Source organism: Diorhabda sublineata, chromosome 3 (assembly GCF_026230105.1).
Source record: "Diorhabda sublineata isolate icDioSubl1.1 chromosome 3, icDioSubl1.1, whole genome shotgun sequence".
Lineage (NCBI taxonomy): Eukaryota > Metazoa > Arthropoda > Insecta > Coleoptera > Chrysomelidae > Diorhabda > Diorhabda sublineata.
In genome coordinates, this window is record NC_079476.1 from 18,802,582 (window position 1) to 18,823,937 (window position 21,356).

The 21,356-nt window shown below is 32.4% G+C and overlaps 1 protein-coding gene across 1 annotated transcript in view; it reads right to left on the bottom strand.

Annotated features, from left to right (window-relative positions):
• Positions 1-3,498: 3,498 nt before the first annotated feature.
• LOC130442025 (uncharacterized) overlaps positions 3,499-21,356 on the bottom strand; it is a 55,760-nt gene continuing 37,902 nt past the window's right edge. The window contains exon 5 of the mRNA XM_056775985.1: positions 3,499-3,841. Coding sequence (XP_056631963.1) covers positions 3,772-3,841 — 70 coding nt within the window. The 3' untranslated portion in view covers positions 3,499-3,771. The remainder of the gene's footprint in view (positions 3,842-21,356) is intronic.

Here is a 21,356-nt window from a genome sequence, read left to right on the forward strand (position 1 = left end):
AATTCGATTGAAAGAGACGCAGATGTATATTCAACATTAATATGGGCTGAAATTCGATTTTTTTTCAAAATTTCTGTGTTTTCTCATACATTTGCTTTATTTTACTAAAAAATTGACTTTATGAAGTTTTATAAAATGTAATATTATATTTTCTGAATTTATTTTGTCAAATATTTACTTTTCTCAGCTTAATTGTGTTGATAATCTTACTTTTTAAAATTGTTTTTATCTAAATTTGAATTTTCTAACCTCACTTCGATTAACAATTCATTGATACCGTGAAACACCAAGTTCTATTTAGTCAAAAATTTGCTCTTATTATCAAATATCAACATGTGCGAAGTTAATTTTGTAATAATTTGGCTTTTGCGCGTGAAATTTTGTCAATCTTCGATTTTTCTGGGCTGTTTGGTTAAAAATTTGCTTTTTGGTGTAAACTTTCACTTTTTCACTTTAATCTTGTCAATAATCAACTTCAAAGTTTAAATTCGTTAAAAATCTCATTTTCTATGTTGTTATTTTTGTCTAAGTTTTATCTTTTTCACTTTAATCTTGTCAACAATCGACGTTTCAAAGATAATTACGTTGAAAATTTCATTTTTCATGTTCTATTTGCTAAAAAATTCGCTTTTTTGGTGTAAACTTCGACTTTTCCACTTTAATCTTGTCAATAAGCGACTTTTCTAAGTTTAAATTCGTTGAAAATCTCGTTTTCTATTTTGTTGAAAATTTGTTATTTTAGTCTAAGCTTTAACTTTTTCACTTTAATCTTCTGTTTTTTTATGTAAATTTTGACTTTTTCACTTTAATATTGTTAAACATCGATTTTAAAAGCTTAATATTGTTGAAAATCTCATGTCCCATGTTGTATTTGGATAAAAATTTGCTTCTTTGGTCTAAACTTCGACTTTTTCACTTTATTATTGCCAAGAAACTTAATTTCGTAGACAATTTCATTCTCAACGTTCTATTTGGTCAAAAATTTGCTTTTTGACTTTATCACTTTAATATTGTCAAAAAATTTACTTTTCCAATTCAAATTTTGTTCCTGGCTAAATTTTTTGACAATCGTAAAGTTTTTCTAGACATTTAATAAAATTTCAATGGAGTTAGTACATGTTGCATACGAAAATAATTTGAAAAATGCTAGATTAAAATATATTTTCTAAGAACCAAAAAAAAACAAAAAAAAATTTTTATTCATCCAATAAGATCCCAGTGTGTCAAGTAACAGCTGTTGAAAAAAACCTTTCTAGGGCCTCTTTATCTCGTATCTCCAACACAACGCTAATATATTGTTCCAATATTATCTCTAGATAGGTAATGCTATATCAATTTTTATCATTAAAAAAACTGAAATATACCACAGCACATATTTACATAAACGTTCGTTACAAATATTTTATCTTCAACGCTGTAAATGTGTAAAAAATTAAAATAAAACTGTTTAAAACCAACAATAACATAGTTGTACGACAACGGAAGCGTCTACGTACTAGATTAATGCAGATGGAAACAGAAAAAAACGTACAGGGTGTTGTCCAGAAAACATGGAAAAAATTGATCATCGTTATGTGATACGATACTTTTCTTGAAAGGCAGAAACCCAACCAATATAGAAGCTAAACTAGATTCTACTCTGTGCGAGACTGGTCCTTCTTTATCAACAATAAATATTGGGTAGCAGAGATCGTAGGACCTGCATCGCACTGGTCGACTAAATGAAGTTAAGGCTTCAGAAATGCCGAAGAAAATCCACAAAGCGGTAATGGATGATTGTCGACTGAATAGACATAGCAGGCATTTCAAAAAGTGCTGTACATCGTATATCAACTGAAAAATGGACATAAGAAAGTTGTGAGCAAGATGGGTGCCACTCACAATGGAACAAAAACAGCGGCGTGAAGATGTTTCAATCGAGTGTTTGGAAATGTTTCACAGAAATAAAACCGAATTTTTGCACCGTTTCATAGCCTTGTGGATCCATAACTTCACACCTAAAAAACAATAATCTCTGCTGGAGCAGGTACTTCTGAGACCATCCTCGTATATTAAGTTAAAAAGTTCTTGGCTTCTATGATAAATAGAATACTTTCGCAAAAATATGCATGCACCAGACTCTGGCCTTACACAAAATGTCAACTTGCTGCTTGCATATATTTTATTAAAGTGGAGCTGTTTATGGTGACTTATGTCCATTATTTTTAACAATTGAAGTTGTTTCGCTAGAGACGAGAATCATTAGAAGATATCCAACGTACAGAAGGTCTTACTTATCCTGTGACTGTAATTATTACAGAAAACATTATATTAAACAGACGCTGTAGAAACATTTGAACTTTAAAGATGCATCGTATTCCCAAAGCGGCATGAGAGCTTTAGTCATATAAATTTGAATTTTAAGGTCAATTTAGCTAATAATGTGATGCATACACAGCCGCACGCCATCTAACGGCATTTGTAATGACTTGAAGTAGAGGAAACTATAAAAGAAAGTGAGTAACAATTGAATTATTGTTCTATATCAGGAAAGAAAGTTCTACAATGTTCTAGAATTATTTTAAGAGCATATATGAAGATAAGCAGCAAACAATTTTATTCATGAACCTTTCACACGATTTTGTCAGAAATCCATTTTTTCTGTTACCGTTGATAATTTGGATTTTCCAATTGAATTTGGCCAAAAATTGGGTTTTCTATAACTAGTTTGGTCAAAAATCGGCCTTTTTTTGTTTATTTTTATTTAAATTTTTTTTTTTTCGATGTTTACTTTGATCCATAATTTTTTTGACTAAGCACATTTTGGTTAATAATTAATTTAATTAGTTAGAGTTAATATCGACAAAATTTGCTTTTTGTTATAACATTTGATTTTTTATCTTAATTTTATCAAAAATTCACTTTTCCAAAAAAATTTACTTTTCGGTTTTTAATTTGATTAAAAAAATTTCCTTGGATTCATTTGGCGAAAAATTGGCTTTTTTATATTAAGTTTGGTCAAAAATCGGCTTAGTTGGTTCAACAATCGATTTTTCACCCCAACTTGGTCAATAATTGTCGTTTCAAGTACAATTTTAACAAAATTAAGTTTGCCAACTTTAATTTGAACCAAAATTCGTTTTTATTAGTTAATAATTGACTTTCATTATCTAAATTTTATCCCAAATCGTCTTTTCTAAGCAAAATTTGGTAAAAAACAACTTTCTTAAGCTTAATTTAGTCGAAAGCTCAGTTTTTCAAGCAATAATGTGTTGAAAATTTGAATTTGATTAAAAATTGCCGTTCATAAGATTGAGTTGATATACAGATTTCATCTTAATTTCTAAAAATTCTAGAAATTTGTTTAAAATTGAAATTTCAAAGTTCAATTTGATCAAGATCATCTGGACTTAATCTTCCTAATCTTGATCCTTGAAAATTAATTATAAATTCAATTTATCATGTACAAAATAAACCAGAAATAAACTATACAATTGAGAAACTATGTGTCATTAAAAACATATCCTCAAAAGACATTTCCCTGCCTATTAGACGGTAAGTTGATTCTCAATTCAATTAAGAAGTAAAAAGTTTAAAAATCGCTCTTTACAACATTTTCATTTATAATTGTTCCCGACAATCTATTTATTGAAGAAAAATAGTAAATCAAAACAATGATCAGCACTTGAACATCCCGGGAGAAACCCGGCGCGGCATCGTAATTGGTCCAAATCAGCCGCATCGCTGCAGAAGCCGTTAGATCAGATGTAGTACAGTAGTTGCGTAATTTTCTTAAACATGTTTGATACGGATACAGCTGTTGAAGTTGTTGACATTAGCTATAATCCGCTTCATTTTAACGCTAGCGAAAAACAAATGATTGTCAATATTTATAAAAATGAAATGCAAGAAAATTATGACAATTCTAATATTTCTAAAACGGAAAATATTTCGGGAGTATCTTCTATCAAGTGTCTACCGAATCTTTCGAGAGTATAGAACTTATCATACAGTGGCCGACACAAAGTGAGTATCTATCCACCAAGAAAAAAATTTGATGATTTCGACTAAGGCGTCATCAAATTCATTTTCGCTATCTTTAGATTTTACAGGTTGTCCCTGTAAATGTTACGGATTGTTAACCAGCCTTCAGATAGAAATATTTATCCCGTCAAACACACCACATGGGGGTATACGAATGTATAATTTAGAAAATATACTTAAATATAAGTTCTGATTTCGCCACTTCAGAGGCCTAAAACTCAGAAACAATGAGTAGTATGAGAAAATTTTTCCTATGTTACAGAATTATTCTCACGTTATCTACTAACTCCCGAATTTTTTGCATCAAATTTCGAAACACCCTTCTATAATAATTGAAAGAAGTAAAAATTCGAAAATACCTGGTTTTTAAATGAATATGTTCCATATTTTCACCGTTCACGTTATATCTATTCCAAATTTCACACTTACATAGTATATTTTTTTTGTAAAAATAACTGTGTATAATTATTTATAATGTGTATGAAACAGCAATTTATTTCTTATGTACGGAATGCGGTCCTGTTACATTCTCGGCTTTGACTTTTTCAACCCTGATCACTTGCAATATGCGTGAATATGTTTTGGTTTACTTATTTCGATAAATAAACAATAATAGAGTTTGATTACCTCACCCTGTACATAATTAACGATTTACAGAAGTTTCGTTTTCTCTATCAGTAACAACATACATATTTGTTGATATGTTTGGGTTAGCAAGCGATAAAAAACCGTTAACGTTACGCAATTTTCTATAAATAAATTAATAATGGACTACGTCTTATCTTTCTAGACATTGGATGTTAGTTGTGATGTGTCGAAATGTATTTTTATGAGATAACTACTAAATTAATAACAAAAAAACATAAATTAATCATTAGAATATATGTTTATTTACCTCGAGTCGAGAAATCGTGTCATCTATATTTCCGGTTGTTACTAAATCCGTTTGAAAATAATGGAGGCTTTTGGTTATCAAAAGAAATTTGCTTTTTTGGTCTAAGCTTTGACTTTTTCACTTTAATCTTGTCAATAATTGACTTTTCTGAGCTTAATTTCGCTGAAAATCTCATTTTCTATGTTCTATTTCGTAGAAAATTCGGTTTTTGGTGTTTTCGATATTCGACTTTTTTAATTCGTTGAAAATCTTGTTTTCTATGTTCTATATTGTTGAAAGTATGTTATTTTGGTCTAATCTTTAACTTATTCACTTAAATCTTGTCAGCAATCGATTTTTCTGAGCATAATTTCGCTAAAAATATCATTTTTCGTATTCTATTTGCTTAAAAATTTGCTTTTTTGCTTCAGTTTTGTCGATAAGCGACTTTTCTAAGTTTGAATTCGTAGAAAATCTCGTTTTCTATGTTGTATTTGCTTGAAAATTTCTTATTTTGTTTTATACTTCAACTTTTTCACTTTAATCTTGTCAACAATCGACGTTTCAAAGTTAATTACATTGAAAATCTTATTTTTCATGTTTTATTTACTAAAAAATTTGATTTTTTTTGTGTAAACATCGACTTTTCCACTTTAATCTTGTCAAGAACCTGCGACTTATCTCGAATAATATGCAGAATCTCAAAGAATTAAAGTAAAATTAACGTTTGCGTAATGAAAATTGTCTAAAATTTGTTAAAAAGCTTCTGAAAACAATTATTTTTCTATGGAAAAATGAAAAAGTAGATCAAAGTTACCAAAAACATGCGTCTTGCCTCGGAAATATCAAGAATTCAACGAAAAACAAATGTTTATCTATGAAAAAAATGATAATTGGTTCAAATATACCTCTGTTATTTAAAAAAATATATGGAATTAACAAAAAACATTAGTTTGCCTTGAAATAAAAACTGAAAAATTAGTTCGAATTCAAAAGAAACAATAATTTATGTATGAAAAAGATCGAATGTAAAACAACAGGCATTTAGTTAAGAAAATCGAAAAGTTTCAGTGATTTACGCAACGTTTCGACACGTCCTAACCGCTTCAGAGTAGATAAAATCTTTGATCGAATTACTAACCAATATGTACTTAAATTTTATGTTACTATATTTTTAATGAAATATTAGTTGGTATTTTTTCATCATACCTCGTACAATACCACGTCTCAATTTGATGATTTTGTTATTACCGTCATATATTATATTAAGTGCTTACAAAATATTGAAATTTTCATATTTGACAGATTTAGATAAATATTATTTTTAAAATTCATTTCGAAATGATGATCTCAATATATTTGTAAAAAATTTCGTTATCAAAATCCTTATTTAAAAAGTGTTTATTTGTTTTAATCGTACGTAACCTGGCTGCTAAATTATCTTAACAAGCTTAAATTTCGTATAATCCCGAATAAACATGTAATTAGTACATCAGATACAGGGCGACTCTAATTTTATTCCAAATACAAAGATATAAGCTTCGATTTTTATCAAGTTTTTTTACAATTACCACACCCGCACTTATAGACTTAGGGCATATTTGTCCCCAATGTCATCCACCGTCACAAAACGGGTGTGATTAATTTATATACAGAGTATATCTTATTTACATAATTTATTTATAAACTATTCACATTTAATTTATTTGAATACATCGTTTATTTCAGTTCTATATTCACTCGCCAAACTCTCGCTTTATATATTAAAATCATTTTCTAGAACCTTCGAATTATCGAAATCTTTAGATTGTCGTAAACAATCGAAAATCTTCTTAGAAATAACTGGCGCGTCCGCATTAATTAGCATAACAGTTCATAACTAACCGTTTCTTTATAATTTCCACTACATTAATGAATGAACGGCGTCGTCACATGACGCGTGAATGTGTCTCCCTCATAATTTAATCTTTAATGACATATTAAATATACCGCCTACCTCATCAGAATACATTTTTCATACATGAAGCATACATGCTTCAATGCTCTGGCATGATTTATTCGACAAATACCTTGAATGTTAAGGTTTTTCTCATATTAGTTCGCTTCAGCGCATACCATAAATCAGTTTATTGTATATTTTTTGAGGTTATTGTGATTTGCATCGCTTCTAGAGTTGTTTTTGGCAATTTGGGGTGAAATTATGAGTCAAATATCAGGACAAAAATGTTAATTCAAATGAATTAGACGTTCGCGAATCCCAAAGATAGTTCACTAAGTTCAAATCTATGAATTCTATATATACGAAAGAGCAAAACATGCTAAAGGCAGAATCTACAAACATTTATGTAAAGTATTGATACAGCGGAATTGGTTAACTAGTACGGTTAATGTTGGGAAATTTACGCTTTACAAAAAGAAGAGAAACGCGTAAAAGTCAGTAAGCATCCTGCGGGCGTCCATTATTTTGGTCGACCCTGTATTAATGCAGATTTTCATCGTATCGAAAGAACCAATATTTAATCGAAAACTATAAAATATTGTCAACAGAAAAGTCATTTTTCCAAGGAAAAAATTAGTAGACAACGTTCGAATGTATTGACGCGTAGGATCTTTTGGCAGAAACCTCGTATATAGTGTGAATATAAAAAAAACGATATGAACATAAGTAACAGAAAGATTCATTAAACCGTGACCTTTAGCAATCAATTTCAATTAATACGATTAATACGACACTATGAGTGGGTGAAATACCCGCTACTGTTCCCAGGAATTTTTCCGTGGATTCCGAAATGAAGGGGAAAGCGGGGTTTATATTTGCATTACAGGGTGCAGTGAACACTATCCGGACGATCGATCCAAGGCTGGTCTTTGTAAATATGCACGTCGTACTCGGTATACGCTTGCGTCCTCTTCCTTTCCCTGGGGCTATCCCAACAAAAACCAGTTGTAAATATAGTCGAATTCAAGGAATGTCTGTACGTATATAAGAATATGGAATTCGTATATCAGGAAACGTAAATTCGAATACCAAAAGTTTGAATGGCGATAATATTGTGGGCAAAACTGACCCAGTCAAAAATTGAGATTAAAATTTAGACACAAATGTAATAAATTAGGCATTCATCCTTTGCAAAAATCTATTTCTTTTAATTTATAGAAAACATAGTAGTTTTCGTAACTATAACTCGGTCAATCAAAAACTAAATTGACTTCTTCGAAAGGCAGTACAATTCAAAACTGAACTATTCGAATTCTACCCCTAATACCTACAACTTTTTTATTTCAACCGATGTGTGAGAGGTCGCATTTTCATGGTGCGATTTGTATCCCTCTTTTTCCAAACAGTTCTGGCTGCTGGTGACGACATGTCCAGTTATTTCTACCATTTGCTTCGAAGTGCTTCGCGTTCAAATTTTGTTGGATTCGACTCGTCTTGAAAGACCCATACAGTCGATTGTTTTTTAGTTTCGCATTCCTATACCTAGATACATGATTTCTTGGCTTTCAGGCACCGTGATTGAATTTTTTTACCATTGTTTTGCACCAATCGACACGAGCTTCTTTTGAGCGATTGTCAAATCATTTTGATAGCAATATTGAGCATATACGAATGGAACTAATGCCCAATTATACCTCAATCTCACGGTATGTGATACGACGATCTTGCAAGATTAATTTACGCACAGTTATCTGGCACCACCATTGAAATCGGAAAACCAGGAAAATACACTGGCCTGAGATAGTGCTTCATCACTAAAATTCGAATCGAGTTGATCGGCGCATTGCTGTTGATTCAATATGCTTCGAAAGTTATTGAAAATCTTTGCACAATATTTTGACCAAGATGAATGTTTCAAGTATCTGTAAACAACTCAAATAGCACTCAAAATTATCTCAAAATTTGAGTAAAAATCTCATAAAATGGCGCGTACGACTTTCGGACAATCCTCGTATATTTTTACGACAACAGCGTTTACGCAGATGTGTTTCAAACAGTTTTAATTTTAGAAAAGATTTAAATGAAACGTAGTAACGTCTATTTTAACTTTATAGATTTGAGCTTTCTATTTTAATTTGGTTCCTGTATACCCTGTGTGCAAAAAAAATAATTATTTTGTAAATAAAAATATTATAGCTCCTCCCTTTAACCCCACGCAATTAATTAAGCGGTTGACCTAATTTTTCATAATAAAAAATTATGTTCCTCATTATAAATACATAAACCCTCCATTATTTATTTTAAAATTATGAAAAATTCCGCTGAAGCTTTCGAGCACAGTTTAGGGTATTCATTCGAGTTTTTTCTCTTTCATTCACTATTACAAACCAAGAACGAACTTCGAAGTACAAATCGTAGGTGATGAAATACATATAAATGATAATATAGTAAAAAATGCAATTAAACATCTAAAAAATGTAAACGCAGCGGTATAAATGCAGAAGTACTCAAAAATGGAGCTGGAAAGTTGTATTCTTCTCTGGCTCATCTGTTTACAAAATACGTCAACGGTGAAAATATACCGGAGAAGTGGAAAATGGCATTTAAAACATCGATACACAAGAAAAGCAACAAATTGGACTGTAATAACTATAAAGGCTTATCTGTAACTAATATCGCAAGTACAGTCTATGGATGAATATTAAAATATCTTATAGAAACGGAAATCAAACACCAAGAAGAGGAAGAACAACGTGGGGAAGATTTTGCACGGATAAAGTGTTCTACCAAAAACAAGTCTTCTTCTTCTTCCTCCTCTTTCAATAGGACCAGCTTCTGTTCAATCCTGTACGTTTGACTTCCTGGATCTTCCAACTTTCGTTCCAACATCGACCATCTGTCTTCTGGCATTCTTTCTACGTGATCCCTCCAGATTCTTTTTCGTGCCCTGACCCATCTCACCACATCCTGTACGCCCAATTCTTCTCTTATGTCATCACTCCTTATTCGGTCCTTGAGGATGACTCCCTTGGTGGTTCGCAGTATTTTCATCTCTATGGTTCTCATTATTCTTTTTGTGTTGATGTCTCGGAATTGGTTTCTGATCTTGCTCTGTGAGCTCATCGCTTTGTTTCTCCACACTATATCTCTCAGAAATCCGCTGACTTTTAATGCTTTCATCGCTTGTGTTCGTGTCTCCTCTGTCAGGTTTCTTTCACTAGATATATTCACTCCCAGGTAATTGAATCTTGATACCTACTGTATTATTCCGCTATCGACTGCCAATTTGCATCTAATAGGATTTTTTGATATTAACATTGATTGTGTCTTATTGACTGAGATGCTTATATTAAATGTTTCGGCATAAATTTTCATCTTATATAGTACACGTTGCATAAAACAATACCTTTAAGGAACGGTGAGCTATTCTGTATCCCGCATTGACTTTGTTGACTTCCTCGATAATTTGATTCATTATGATGTTGAATAGGGTTGGGCACACAAGTCATAGAGGAAAAACAACTAGAAAGAGATAGGGCAACACATCTATTGTTCATTGACTTACAGAAAGAAGACAAGAAGGCATTCTGTAGGAAATGAATATATTCTACTGCTCTACGGAGTATAGCAGATTTGTTCAATTTTACATCTTCTCCTTCAATCATATTCCTCAATTCAATAATCTTGTCGTTTATACTAGTTCTGTATTTCCTTTCAATGGCATTATGAGATCTTCTCTAAACTTCTTTCACTTTAATCTCTTCACCAGCAGATTGAACTCTATTTATGGGCACTTTACTTTCTCCTTCCAATACCAATGGAATACTGGTGGTTGGTACTTATTAAAGTTGGTATCGATTGGGATGTTGTATTAGAAACAGCTGTTGTACATACATACATAACTTGGGAATCAATTTTTAAAATTTTTGCTTGTAATACAACAGGTTGCATCTGATCGAAGGGTATCTGTTGAATATTGAACAGGAGATTCCTGATTACGTTATTTTTTAGTTCATCTGTAATGGCAAATAAAACAGTAAACTTTCTTCTTATTCACCTTCACTACATCATTAAACCATAAACCAATAAGTAGTGGACTGTATTTACTGTTTAACTAAATTGTACATTGAAACTAAAACATTTATACACTCTTGCTAATTGATATCAACCAAAATACATAAAATATAAATATATTATAAGATAGTAGAGCAATAACAATCACACGCACTACCAAGGCCAAAAAGCAAGTGTTACATTTCTTTTTCTTTTTATCTTTGGGCCCAGCGTTAACCGACTAGACAAGCAAAAAAAGGTCTAAGAATAAAAACCACAATACAGCTTGTTGCCACGGTAACAAAATTCAGTATATACGGCGAACAGATTCATAACACGAAAGAAATATACATATATACGAGGTGCGTTCACAACAAATATTTTGTATCAAAACACTTCTTTGTCCTTTCTGTTTTCCATTTTGTCCTTTGGGGGTGTTAGCACTTTGTTGTAATATTATGTATTAATTCTGAATCGGAATACTAGCTGTATAAACTACGGGTTTAGTAGTCTGCTGAAGAAATGATAACTGGATTTTGTATATTCTGAACTGGTACCTGCACATTTTCAATTTGAATATTCTAGACAGCACGTTGTATTATTTGAGGTGCTTGTATCGGACTGCTTTTCACAGCCAAAGGATACGATTCGGAGAGTTTTTTTCTTCTGAATTGGTATTTACAGGAAAATAGTTTGTTTTTTGAACCATCAGAGCATCGTCATTGAATAATTCGCTTTTAAGTAGTTCATTTTCACAATGATTTAGGATATCGCATATCGCTAACAAATCAGGAACTTGAGGCGGTAGGGAAGTTTTGGAACTTCCGCTAGTGATAGGCCTAGGCCTTCACTCGTTTTGTACGTATATATTTAACAAACACAGTAAGACGCAAATAATTAATAATTATTCAAAATGACGTTATTATTACTGTCATTATTGTCATAAATGATTTTCAATCATATTGTGATTAATTCTTTAAACGAGCGACAAACATAGAGAGGATATAATGGAACCAGCTTTTAATACCCTACTATTCGACGCAGGCCACAGGTGGATGCCAAATAATTTAGACCAAATGACGCCGTCGACCGTTGATAATAAAGGCTTGAAGGTACACATCACTGACCGCGAATAGTGGAATGGTGACTCCAAGCCCGCTGTATTCAATAATAGATCCACCTGGTACACAGACGGTTCTAGGAGGAATGGCTTGGCCGGTGCAGGTTTCCGATATTGACAGAGGATTCTATATATCGGCCACCGTTACCTTGGAGCACGACATCTCCCGATTCCGATAATTGTAATTGCGTTCGTTTTGCGATAGAATGAAAAGTCATAATATAATTTTGCATTGTGCGATCCCGTGTTATTTACGATAATGGTGTGCTCCAAGGTAACGCTACAGCCACACACTGTTTGCGATCGGGTTCAATCGAAGGTTAAATGGAAGGAAACATTTTGCTACAGGCTGCGACACAGTCAAAACCGTTTGCTACGCAAAGAAAGTGCGTTAAATCGATAGTTCAAAGTGTGCTCCAAGAGAGATGACGTCGCATTCTGTCGCAAAAGGATGGCAACTAAAATTTTTGAAAATCTAATAATGTCGTGCTCCAATCTAATGAGATATCGATGAACGAACAACTCGTATAGAATTTATTGAGAAATGCCCTTGTTTATGTGTGTATGTATAGACCAATTCAAGACGCGTTGGATAATAAATATAAAACCAGAGTTCACAACAGACGTTCTATATTTAGGTGAACGTCAAGGTCTTTTTAATGAAGTTTAACAAACCCTTCGAACTCTAGATACGTTCGTACAAAATTTCAATGATGTTTTATTTTGCAATAACCAATATAAACTAGTTTCTCTCGCTTTTAATTTTCGAAACAATCATTTTATTCACTAGATGTTGAAGGTGATAATTTTTTATATAAATATAATCCCACATTCTGTATAAATAGTTTTTTATATATAGAAGTTTGTCCCCCATACTAAAAACATCTAAGGTGTTTGCCCATTCTGTAGAACAATATGCACAACCTCTTCGTGTCTTGGTTCAATAATTCTCATAGGGGTAACTGGGACTAAACTACAATCATAAAGACCAAAGAAATAATTCAGAATAACAAACAAATCAGCCGGTACTTGCATGTTTTAACTTGCATTCAGCGCAATCCAATAATGTAAACACCGTTTCGACCTTCGCTTGACAATATTTAGAGAAATTTGTTTTAGTGTATTATTTTGAAAATAAATGGAGTTGGTAAAAACTTTTGACCTGTAGTGTATGTCCTAGAAAACGTAACTGGTGCTCAATCAAAAGCAGGCTGCTTTTAATTTTCCATAATCTCTGATTAAGTTTAGCGGCTTATATCACAGCAAGATCAGATTGATTGTCAATTCTTTGACTATTTAGTACCTAGATAGACCACGTGGCTGTCGCACGGCACTAGCGACATCTATATTATTAGTGTTAAACTATGACGATTTTATAATTTTGAATGACGAAGAATTAAATTTTTTTCTGTCGTAAAAACTTGAGAGATTTTAACATTCAGACATCTCGTATATATACGAAACATTATATAAAGGCATGATGGAAAATCCTAACTTGATAAAATTCCAATATATTGTATACATAATAAACTATTTTTAAGCCGGTTTAAATAAAAATCACCGTTTATTTATTTATACAATAACGAGAAATATAAACAAAAGAGAAAAAGACAGATAAGAATTTTATCGCATTAAGGTTGGCTGTGATAAAACAAACTCTGACGTACTTTCCAATTTAAACAAATTGACTTATTATATTTATTCACGATACATCAGATTTCATACACTCTCATTACTTTATATACGAGGGCGGTACAAATATAATTGAGACAAACGTTCTCACACATTTATCTCTTATAGAAAATACGTATTTTTGTATAAACTAGTTGCTTAAATCGTCCTCAAATGTGGTAATCAACAGGATCGAAATCAGGGGATCTTGAAGACCATGAAATAGGTCCTTCACTACTTGTTGCCATAAACATTATTTAGATATTGTCACACTGCCATTAAAAAGTCCTATCATAGTGAAAAAACATCCTTGGGATAACAACATTCGCGATGGTAAGCACAGTCGGTCAAATATTTTATAGGAAGTTCGAATAGACTTGTTCTATTTAACACGTCAAGCGCCATTTTTAAAAATTCCTGAAATTACCCAATGTGGTCCAGTACGTTCGTCCCGGAGTGACTCAAATCAAGGAGACATTGAACCTTGTAGAATGCTCGGTTATTTTTATTTGATACAGTTGATACAATGTATTAATATGTGATATAAAATTTTAATAATTTACAATCAACACACATTTACATATACATGACATTTGACTTTTCAATCAGTTTCAAATATTTCAATTGATTCTGCCCTCAAAGATAATACGGGTGTTGCTACTTACGTTTTGAGATATGGCAACACTGAGGTGAATATGTCAAATCTAATATTGTTATAATAAAGCTGGATATTTTTAATTTGAGTTATTAACATATACTTAAAACATTCATCTTGGTCAAAAAATGGAATTAAATCGCGATGATTTTCTATCACTTTCGAGGTGGATTGAACCGTTAAATCTCTTCGACTTTTGGTGATGAACAACCACTATCGCGAGCCACCATGTTTCTCTGGTTTTCCGAATTCAATCGTAGTCGCACTTCGTTACACGATGAATTTCGTGAAGGTCGTCCAAAATCGACTGTTGTACCAGAAAACATCGATGCTGATATTGAATAAAAGTGCGACGACAACATTGTTTTCATTGGTTGTTTATGTAGTTTGAAAATAACTTATTGCATTTGAAAAATATGTTATACAGGGGGCAATATTCGATACGAATCCCTAAATTGATTTTAACAAAGCCGGTCCTGGAATTTCAAAGTTTAGCTAATACCAGTCGAAAGCTTGATAGTAGCGAAAAATCAAATGAGCCTTGTAAATACTAAAGCTAATTAAAATTGGCCAAATTCACATATCACCCAGTTCATATCCTCCCTGAGGGACTCTACATATAGTAAAAGTATGTGAAGTTCTTCATAACTGACTCTGTATAATTCAGTCATGTATTATGTACTTGTTATTTGAGAATTTATTAAATATAAATTTTCATAGTAAATTATAATGAATCTCACGTTGAATATTCATAAAAAAATGTATATTCAATAAGATATAGTACTAAGTACTGCCCTGGTACGAAACGATCATTACTATTTTGCGTGTTCGTTACATTTCGACATGTCTGTATTTCGTAAAACTCCCAAGAAACGAACGTTATGCAATATTGGTATAATATCTCGAACCAAACATAAAGAAAAAAAATACGCAGATAACCCAATTAAATTTGTATATATGCGAGTATATAACGGTGATATCATATCCAGTATTGACATAAAATGGAAATATTACACTCGATACGAAACGAAGCACACTTCGAAAATGTTTTACTAGGTTTGTTCGTTCGAGTCGATTCGTCTAAAATCGGCCGCATTGATCGTCCGTGACGTCACTGTGTACACTCAGGCCAACGAACGATATTACGAATCGGTATAGGCAGTGCAAATAGTGAATTGTTTTCGGTTGCACGTAAAGCCGATGCACGCCCACACAACTAGGGAGAGCTCAGAACGAGATTAATAACTTATTCATAGAATCGTTGGATAAGTGGGTAGATGCGAAATTTTAACTAAATAGTTGATAGATACGATTTTTCCAATTTGGCAAATATGTATTTGTATATATCGACGTTTTTATGTTATTCGTCGAGGTCCGGCTAGAGGAATGGAAGCTACAGATTTTTTTGTTAAGACTTTTGACCGCGAACATGCGACTTGAGTCAATTTTTTTGCTCACGATTGTATTTATTACAATATTAAATGTTAATTTAATATTCATTATTCAGGTTAATATAAATCTATTGATTAATATAAATACGCCAAATGTCAGTGTCAAATCATATTTTGATACAGACTTGATTAAGTCGAAACGACAATGTTTATGTATCTTTCAAAAATTATTAAAAAAACTAATTTTAAAGCAGAAGAGACCTAAAATCAAGAACATTTAGGACCATTTATATATCAAAAGGTCTAAGAAATAAGAAAATTATTATACATCTAAATATTAATAGTTTAATATACAGGGTGTCCCGGCACGGAGTAGAGGCGTAAAGGGATGACGATGAGGGGTATTTTAACACTATACCAAATTAATTTCCTTCCAATTCTTCGATTTAAAAATACCAAATTTGGTACTCAGTATGAAATGGTATTAAGAAGGTAAATACGTGGCGGACTCACTCACCAGACTGGGATCGGTGGTGGGTCCAGAATCTATACTTGGTGTGGTCTTCTCACAAGGCGGCCTCGGCAGAGATGGATAGAGGCACCTAGCATGAGATAAGTGAAGGCATATAAAGATGGACCTCGTGCATCTCACACCAAACAATTGCTCCAACGAAATCCGATTAGCCACCGGACTCTGGCATCTAAGACGCCATCTCCACACCACGGACAACCGGAGTGCCGCAGGTGCAGCCCAATGCCTAATAACATCAAAGAGTTCAAGCCAAAGCGCCTGATCGGCTTCTCAAAGGACATCGGCCTTTGGTAACGCCAAGAGGCTATCTGAAGGCGTATGTGCTCAATGGCCCCTTGGCCGCCCACAGTTAACTATGAACTAAGAAGGGTATTGAGTATTGGTAAGTGGAAAGCGATCGAAACATTATGGGGGGTTAATTAGTGATTTATTGAATTTCAATATATATGATAGTTTCAAAGAGGCTAAATCCTCGCTTATCTAGGTTTTTCTTAGTTTATTATTATAAAGTTGAAATTTATGTTAATCAATTCCTGCTAGACCTCATCTCTTTCAGGAACGTAATAAAAATAGCTTTTCATTGAAATCCAAATACTTTCAGAATCTAGCAGTGTCAAAATTCTTTCTGGAGTGATTCAGTACCTCTAGAAAGAAACTCTCGGGCCGTTAACAACCAAAATCAAGACGACTTGTCAAGAAAAAAATATTTTTGTTTATAATATAGTATTTCAAAAGTTGAATTGTAGAAAACGAAAGTTTTACGTTCTTATAAATGGGGGGAATTTCCATCCAGCTTTCTATCCAAGAAACTAAATTGGCTTCACCATCATTTTATCAATAAAACTAAACGTTCATTTACCTTCCTATATTTCTGTTCTTCTGGTAGAAGAAGGCGCCGTTCGTCGACCGCGACGCTCCTATCCGACCATGTGTTATGACGACGTCGACGTCAAATTATCGACGTTTCGTAGCTAAAAAAACTACATCAGCTTATCGATTTAGTTTGTCTGCTGTGCAAGTGAATCAATAAATATTGAAAGGATTAGAAGTCGACAGTGTTTATTCCGAGAACATTCTCAAGAAATACCGGTTGCATCTTTATGATCCTTTATAATGTTCTGAATCCATTTTCTCTAAATTTTTTGGAGACTAATGCATTTAAACCTCCTTATACGAGACGTGATTCACTACCGAATATGGATACTAATAAGGCGTTCTCCTTTTCCAAATGGAGTTGCCAAATTCCTTCTTTCAACTAGTTTTCATCTGTATAATTTACGTTTCTACCTCTACCCCCTTCGAAACCTTGTTAATTCTTCAGATATTGTCTGCGCCATAAAATGATTTCCTCTTTTTCAATAAGAGTACCATTCTTCTTCTTTTTCTTTAAAACCTGAAGTAGATGTCATGCAAATTATCGGGTGGGCAACTAAGAACGGACGTCGGTCATATTTCAGGAACGGCTTCAGGAAAAGTGGCCCCGAGAAACAAGTGGAAATTATTCTCATGGTTTAGGTTCCCTACTAGAAGCTGTTTTTCTGGTTGTGCCTAGTTTGAGAGATTATAGCCATAACAGGGTGTCTTTCTCCCGGTTTTTCCAGGTTGGTTTTCATATTTTTTCGTAAATTTCGTGTATTTACCACAATTATGATAAACGATGAAATTATTTTTTAAATTTAATTAATCCTTGCTCCTAGCTGTTTTTGATAGTCTTCGAGGATTTTTTTCTTTTTTGTTTCCAGTTTTTCTCTCTATTTATCTAGTTTTCTTTTTTCAGTTCTTAACAAATCTTGTGATTCTGTGTCGTTTCGTGCGTTTTAAAACATTGTCGATAACTTCAACCATCACTGTGAAAATTTTCAAGTATTGGCTCTAGTTCTTCGGACAGGACTGAAAGAATGCTAATTCAGAAAATAATAGTTTATTATCCAAAGATTTTTCCACGGTTTTAAAACTTTCACATGATGGCTTCTGATTCGTGTTTTGCAGGGAAAATATGAATTTTGTACCGATATAGTGAAAGAATTTTTTTGATAGGCATGTTTTGTAGCCATCGAACTGAACAGAATTTCGGAGGGAACTCAGAGCAACCAGTAATGGATCAGAACATTCCTCGTCTGAAAGGACCGCATTTTTCATGCTCCTAGACGCATCATTAATTTACACATTTTCAAATTATTTACAATCTCACTCCAGAATATTGCGCCATATCAAAGTTACATATTTTTAAATAAAACACCCTGTATTTTATTGCATATTTGGAATAAGCTTGACTGAAAATTATTACAATAATGTGATGTGTTATAAAAGGTATTTAAAAAATTATAACCAATTTTCCACAAAAAATGTAACAAGTTCAATACCCTGTACAATGTAGGAGAAATTCCAGAATGAAGATCTTTTGCGGCTAAAGCAATCGAATAGTAGTGAAAATGCTGGAAAATTATTTATTTCGTTAATAATAATTTAATCTGATACAGGGCGAATCAAAATACTAATAAATTATTTTCTCGTTTTTTTTTTAAATGAAATACCCTGTAATGTTTAGAATTTATATATTTTGTATTGCTGGACCAAAGCTCTTTAAAACAACATCAAGTTTATAAAAATCGGCTAAGCAGAACCGGACTTATGGTATTTTTTTATTACAAGATTCCCACTCTCCCCTACCTCTTATTTGAAGAGATAGACTAAACCTTGTAAGATGAAAAATATAAAAAATTTGTTGAAGATTTCGATTATCGTATATAAAGTCCTATTTAATTGGGTAAATTCAAACTTTTTTATATTTTCAAATAGTAGTGGACCTAAAATTCTGGAAATAATTTCCTCCTAACCTAACTTTTGTAATAATTTTTTTTTCCTAAATTTGTAACATAATCTGTTCTCGAGTGCCGATCCGGTACTTATTTTTGAATAAATATCGTAATTAATAACGTAAATGATCGTTTTATAATAAATTTTCTTATATTAGTAAAGTAACTACAGTCCAGGAACAACATTGTAGAACAACAAATAATGTTTTCAAATTATTAAATTTCGAAACAATATTAGAAATAAAAGTGATAATAATATATTAGACGAACCTCGTATATTAACGAAAATTTGATAATTACAAGAACCAAATAACCGCGTCAACTACTGCTTTCTTCAAAACGAGACTGTACTAAACCGTTCTGAAGATATCCGATAAGATCGAAACTTCGATGTACTTTAAAGGAGACTAATTAACTTTTTTCATTTTATTTGGGTATTATATTCGTGTATAAGAATAACCAGACATTAGATAGTGAAAGTTGAAACTTTGTGTCAAGCTTGTCGAGTCTTGTCACTAACATTTCATCATATTTAGTCTATGAGGCCAAAAATTTATGAATCAAAAAATAAAGGTGACGAAAAGCACCAAATAACATCATCAACTACTGTTGTCTTCAAAACGAGACTGTACTAAACCGTTCTGAAGATATCCAATAAGATCGAAACTTCGATGTACTTTGAAGGCAGCTAATTTAACTTTTTTTATTTTATTTGAGTATCATATTCGTGTATAAGAATAACCAGACATTGGATAGAGTAATCGACCCTGTATACTGACCGTACGATCAAATTCAATGTATAATTGGAGAACCTGATTACATACAAGTAAGGTCACGTCTCGTTGAATATAGAACTGGTTAACAGAACAGTCATGGCCGTCGTGTATCAAATATAACACATCCGAAGCAGGCCGTGCGTAACCGAGCGTACCGACAACTTTCCCATCGCATGACGACGACCGACGGCGATTTCTTCTTTTTTTATTTCAATACAACTCCAAGTAAAACGGTAGTGTATAATTGACCGGGATGGCGGAAAAATATACATATATATTTAATTGTTGATATGATTCTGTTGTTAATAGTCCAATGAGTTGGTCGAACAGAGTTTTGTATAAATAAAAAAATCAGACGAGCGAGACGAGGGAAATGTCTATAGTTACGGCATTGTTTTAGTGACCTTCTATACTACATCGTGAGTCATTATTTACATCCACTGATTTGTTGTTTTTTTTTTCTCCAGTGAATTCAATTCGAAATGTTCTAAAAAATAGCTATTAAGGAATAGGAATTATTTTATATGTTATAACTAATTATATAATGATATATTTTTTAATTATCATACTCTTTATATAGGGTGTTTTAAAAAATAGATGAAATAGTCATAAAACTGAAAAATAATTGGGGCTTGTGTATTAAACAGTTTTCGTAACATCAAGATTTCAAGATAAAGGGTTTAAAGTAAGGAAATTTCATACATTTTTTTTAACTATTACTCACAACATTGTAATGAAATTTTATACAAATATGTTTTGGAAACTAAAGTTGATAAAATTGTTTTTATATTTGACTCACCCTAGTCTATTTTCATGTACTAGAAAATAATAGAACTTAATTTCGAACGGTCATTTTGAATATTATTACAAAATAATCTGAGTATTTCCTAAAATTTTCATAAATGTACGTGTGCTTATACAAGTTTTCGTTCTTTTATAGAAAAAGTTATAAGCAGGCTAAAAAGTTTTTGTATTTTAAAGATTACATAGCCGTATCATAAGATTTTTTGTTTTATTTTTATTCCAAGTATCTTTTCTCAACAAATTTCACCAAAAATACGGTTCTTTGTCTTCCCTCAATATAAGAAATATTGTAGAAAATCGTGTAATGGCTGTGGTTTGATCTCCACCATATAATTGAACTTGATTGAACTGGTTTTGGCACATATAAAGAGCTTGGAGAACTGTCTTCGGCATTTACAAATGTACCCCTTTGGTACTCAAAAAGCAAACACGAATATGCGCTCTTCTGGGCCACTGCATCCCCCAACAAAGTATAAACTTATAATATCTGACAAATGACAATCAAATATCAACATGCGCAGAAACGACATTAATTTCCGGTCCCCCTAATAGACTGAATTTTCATTTTTATATAGAGGTGCTACCCGGCAATAGATTTGTATAGTACTCACAACGATAGACATATTCCCATCACAATTATATGAAAAAAAAAACGAACCTCTTCCCACGGTACTAGGTACATTATTCTTCCAAACAAACAAA